The sequence below is a fragment of the Montipora capricornis genome, chromosome 6 (assembly GCF_036669925.1).
Source record: "Montipora capricornis isolate CH-2021 chromosome 6, ASM3666992v2, whole genome shotgun sequence".
NCBI classification, from domain to species: Eukaryota; Metazoa; Cnidaria; class Anthozoa; order Scleractinia; family Acroporidae; genus Montipora; species Montipora capricornis.
Window position 1 is genome coordinate 62,108,778 of NC_090888.1, and position 5,000 is coordinate 62,113,777.

General features: G+C 40.7%; 2 protein-coding genes across 6 annotated transcripts in view; both read left to right on the plus strand.

The window, feature by feature from the left end:
• LOC138052798 (transient receptor potential cation channel subfamily A member 1-like) overlaps positions 1 to 873 on the plus strand; it is a 43,598-nt gene extending 42,725 nt beyond the window's left edge. For 3 of the 4 annotated variants that reach the window (XM_068899380.1, XM_068899381.1, XM_068899379.1), the window contains one exon: positions 1 to 793. This exon is cut by the window's left edge and continues 3 nt beyond it. In XM_068899380.1, the coding sequence (XP_068755481.1) occupies positions 1 to 220 (220 nt within the window). In that variant the 3' untranslated portion in view covers positions 221 to 793. Of the gene's footprint in view, positions 794 to 820 lie in introns of those variants that run through there. The other variant, XR_011133151.1, reaches the window with a different exon arrangement.
• Positions 874 to 4,660: 3,787 nt separating this feature from the next.
• LOC138052797 (transient receptor potential cation channel subfamily A member 1-like) overlaps positions 4,661 to 5,000 on the plus strand; it is a 39,116-nt gene continuing 38,776 nt past the window's right edge. The window contains exon 1 of one of the 2 annotated variants that reach the window (XM_068899377.1): positions 4,661 to 4,818. In XM_068899377.1, the coding sequence (XP_068755478.1) occupies positions 4,767 to 4,818 (52 nt within the window). In that variant the 5' untranslated portion in view covers positions 4,661 to 4,766. Of the gene's footprint in view, positions 4,819 to 4,861 lie in introns of those variants that run through there. The other variant, XM_068899378.1, reaches the window with a different exon arrangement.

Here is a 5,000-nt window from a genome sequence, read left to right on the forward strand (position 1 = left end):
CGCCTTTGCTGGTATCAATATCTTGGATCAGAACAACTTTATGGACAAGCTTCTTCGATCTAAGGAGAGCAAAACAATAGAGGAGTGGTGCGACAGAGATAAGAGGCAACGCGAAGAACAAGAAAGAATTATACATAAGCTGCAGGGCACCGTGGAAGCACAAGGAAAAATTCTCAGAGCAATGGCTGACAGATTAAACATATCAAACTATGACGATTAAAAAGACAAAACGATAAAGCGACGTCATCTCTCGAACAATGATTTGTCGGATATATGTACAAGTACAAGGGAAGGTTACGTTTATACAAACGTTGGCCGTGTAGCACTTATATCTTTAAACAGAGTTAACTGAATAGAGTCAGAAACCCATTAGGGTTGAAACGTGTAACGCGCGTTCACAGCTTCCGAATTTTCAGTGCAAACTGATTGGTTTAATGTTTCAGTGCTAAGTACCATATTTGGAAACCCCTCGCTCTTGTTGTTCCAAATATGGTACTTAGCAAATTGAATATTCAGAAGCTTGTTTCCCAGAACAGAAGGGGCCGTTACACGTTTCAACCCTTATGGGTTTCTGATAGAGTGTAATGTGTAGTGCTAGATTTTCTATCCCATATGAACCATGTGAGCGTTGGCCCAACTGATGGAAATGGGACCACACAAGGACAGAGAAAAACTCTGACTAGGGTGGGAATTGAACCCACGATCTTCGGGTTAGATCTCCGCCGCTCTACCGACTGAGCTACAAGGCCAGATGGGAGCAGGCCGTGGGAACTGAAGATGTTAAAGTCACGGCAATGAACATGTACAAGTACAAGGCAAGGTTACGTTTATACAAACGTTGGCCGTGTAGCACTTATATTTTAAACAGAGTTAACAGAATAGAATGTAATGTGTAGTGCTAGATTTTCTGTCCCATATGAATTTTTCTCTGTCCTTGTGTGGTCCCATTTCCATCAGTAGGGCTAACGCTCACATGGTTCATAAAAACGTACTGAGGTAAAGGTACACCTTTTTTAAGGTCGCTAATTTCTTTCTCTCTTGAGCGAGGGTATTCTCTCTCAGGAAGCCGACGGTGCGCTCATTTTACCCCCTCTTTCCATCAGTGCTCCGTTTTAATTATATTTAAAGCTACTTTTAGCTATACTGAAAGGAAAGAAATCAAAACAAGGATGTGAGATCCGGGAAACGACCTCGGGAGCTCTTGCATCAAGGCCTTCCTCTGGCCCTTAACTACAACACCGAGCATGCTCACCAGCTAATAGGCTGGCTGGTATCGGGAAACCTGTCAATAGGGCAATTTAATTAAAGCAACATCTCCCAACAAGTCGTCTTTCGTTGCCGCAAATAAAAAACCGAAAATTTAAGACGGCTCCCAGTCAAGTAGAATGGAACCATATATCCTACAGAGTTAACTGAATAGAGTGTAATGTGTAGTGCTTCAATAACACTTGTTAAGATCTGCATTTCCTGCATAATCCTAATTTGAGGTTATGTGGACGACATGAACACCTGACGATAAACGTCATCTTTTTTCTCCAAACTTCCACATTCCTCTCGCCATTTGTATTCCTAGGGTGTTGATACGCATTTTCCGTGCCCGTACGATTTGTGGTAGTTCCAATTAATAATAAATTTTCTTAAAATTCAATATTTTCTTAGCCGTAGCCGTCGCCGTCGTCTATGCTTATAGGTTCCCTGACGTGGCCGTCGTTTCTTTGTTTAGGGACACGAACATGGTCCTCGTGACGTTATATCAAACCTAGAATGATGGGAACGGTCATGCATGTGTTCGACTTCTTACGGTGCCACCTCAGGAGCCCATGACTAGGAGCCTCCCTATTCAGTATATCCTTGAGTCAACCCTTGCGCGTATCTTTCTATTTTTAGAACTAATCCTTCAGAAGGAAACCCACATTTACAACAATTTACATAAATTTGCACAATTTGCATATCTTTGTCTTTGTTCCACGGCAATAACTTTATTCTGATTGGCCATTCTAAACAGTGTGTGCAGAGCCGAAGAACTCGTGGCGTTCTAAAAATAGAAAGATACCAGCAAAGGTTGACTCATAGGGCTTGTATGGGAGAGGCAAGCTCCCTGACTCATGGGCTCCTGGCCACTTTAATTGCACAATTTTATTTATTTTTTGTGAAAAAAAAAAAGAAACGGTTGCTAATTTGAATTGACACCATTTCTCAGGAATATTTAATTAAGCTTCCCATTGATGATAGCGTTTTTCTTTTGTTATTGAAACTATTGTTTTTCGTTTCAAATTTAAGTTTAAATAGGTTATTCTGTTGTACTTTTACTTTAGTGTGTAACCGTCGACGAGTGATGAGAAGGGTTGTTCTACGTTGCGAAAAATAAAAGGCCCCTGTTTTACCGTAATAAATTAAGAAAGTGAAAAGCAATTTACAAAACTTGACAAGCCCCTATTTTCATTGATCTGAAGCTATGCGCCTCGTTGACTATTTATCACCTCATATCCAATGCGCACTTGTGGAATAATTGTTAAGGTCAATAACAATTAAGAAACTTTTAAAATGAGAAACGTACGCGTGGGGCATGTGGAGCATGTAGAGCCGTTGTTTTTCTTTATTAAACTTCTTCGTTTTCTGCCGTTCTTATTGTTGTCGGCGCGCATTTCCCTTTCGCACGGATGGTCGTTGCTATTTCAACGACACTTAGGGCCTCAGTTTACATGGAGGGAGGATACCCCAGTTACACGGCAAACCGAGCTACTCTGGGAGAGCCAACTTTTCATACGTTTCTTTAGAAATCACATCAAAGCGTTTACATGCTAGACAGGGTAACTCGCCTTCCCGGGGCACCATGTCTACTTATCCGTGGTAAGGTGGGTAAGCGCTTTCCGAGTCAATGACCCAACACGCCGGTGCTTATACCCGGTTTCCGTAGTAGCATTAAGCGACTAGGAGTATTTTTAACTCCCCCCTGGATGGGATGCTAGTCCATCGCAGGGTTACCCCCAGCATTACGCAGGTACCCATTTATACACCTGGGTGGAGAGAGGCACCGTGGGAGTAAAGTGTCTTGCCCAAGAACACAACACAATGTCCCCGGCCAGGACCCGAACCCGGACCACTCGCTCCGGAGTCGAGCACACTAACCATGAGGCCATCGCGCCTCCCATCACTTATCCGTGGGGCACCCTTAATTCTAGGCGGGATATCTTTTTACCACGTGTTCCCCAAATTACTTTCAAACTTGTTCCCAACTTTTTGATCCCGAAAATTGTTTTTGTTCCCTTGTTTTTGTTTTTGTTTCCCTTTTCCCCAGTTCAAATTAGCCCAGCTTGTTCCCTTGCTCCCCAAACCCCTGGGAGGGCCTCATTACTGTTTTGATCACGTTGACTTAGAGTGAACTGTTTTTCTCTTTTAAAAATAAGGTTATTACTTCAAGCGAAATAGATGACAGCGGTGTCCTTCACCTCTTGTTAGTTAACATCTTTCAACCTTAATGCGGATTTCCACACTTTCTGTAATTGGAAAAAAAAAGGTTAATCTTTTTTTGTTGCGCTTGATTATTCTTCTTATCACACACGGGGCAAAATTACTGAATGCTGATTGGCTGAGAGGGAGGGCATTTTTTTTTCCTTAATTACGAGGCCACTTTTGGTAATCAAGAGGGCATGATTACTTGATCCTGATTGGTTAACAGGTGCTTATCCAGAGCAAGTGTACTTTTTTGTCCACATATAAAATGTATTTTAAGCGCTATTTCTGTTGACAGTAACGGTTTATTGAATTGAACTTTAACCGAATGGGAGCGTGATGATTATCACTTGTCGTGGCATTGTACGAGCTTCCCTCAATATTTTTGCCTTTTTGTAATAAACATGTCATTGCAATGTGCCCTCGTGCAATTAAGGATTAATTTCACATGTATTTTGAACGTTTTCGAAGTTGCCCTCTTCGCTTCGCGACTTGGGCCCATGAGATTACATATACAAAACACCTGTTCGGTCACGATTAATTGATTTCGAAGATTTCGAAGGCAAGCCCGTTCGACCATGTCTTCAGTTCGTTTTTTAGTATACGATTTTCCCACGCTGTGCAGTACATTTTTAACTGAGGAAATAAAATGCCAAGTTTGTGCAAATGTCATCAAAAGTGTTCACATTTCCTCACGTTTTCAAATTCAACTTTATTAAGTCTTCTGTGGTCACGTTATTCATTGATTGCTGATTGAGCCTCTTAATTAAAACACTTTTCGATTTATTTACCTTTTTGTATTACAACGATAGACAGCCAAAAATTTAAGATAATAACTCTCCTTGCTTACGGCAATTTAACTTTGTTTTTCAGTGCTAGAATTCTCCGGATTTAATCGAATGCTCATTTCATTAATAATCTACATACACACACATATCAGCGGTCACCTTTCTTTAAACCTTGTTTACAGAGTAGTTTCCACAAGGCTAATATCTCCGAAAAAAAATTGAAAAAAAGGAGAACAAACGAAGTTGTAGTTTACTAATTTTGAAAAGGAAAAGCCATTGACGAAGGAATGAAAAGCAATCAATGATATTTCTTTTATGTGGTGAAATGCTAATCCCTCGCAGCAAATGGTGAAATCAAGTTATGAGTGATTTCGTAATTACAATGCTGTATTGTGTTTACCTTTGGCGTCATTTAAATTAGACCAGTTGCGGCACATCACGATAGCAACTTGAAAACTCAAAAACCCTCGCTGAGAAAGTGCTCCAAGTTCTAATTATCTATGAAAACGTCATGTTGAAGCCACTATGAATGATCAACTATTTAAGTATCGTTCCGTTGTTGACAGCGCCGGAAAAGGTTTGTGGCTTAAATGTCATGTATTTATTCTTTCGTTTAATACTTGTGACGATAGTAGCCTGAAGTAACAAAGACTATTAGTTTGGAGCATCACGTTCAGTGCATCCGATTCGATCCAGCTGTCTTTTCTCAGGAAAGAAAACGGTTATTTAGCTTTGGTACATCGCTAAATGAATCTCGTT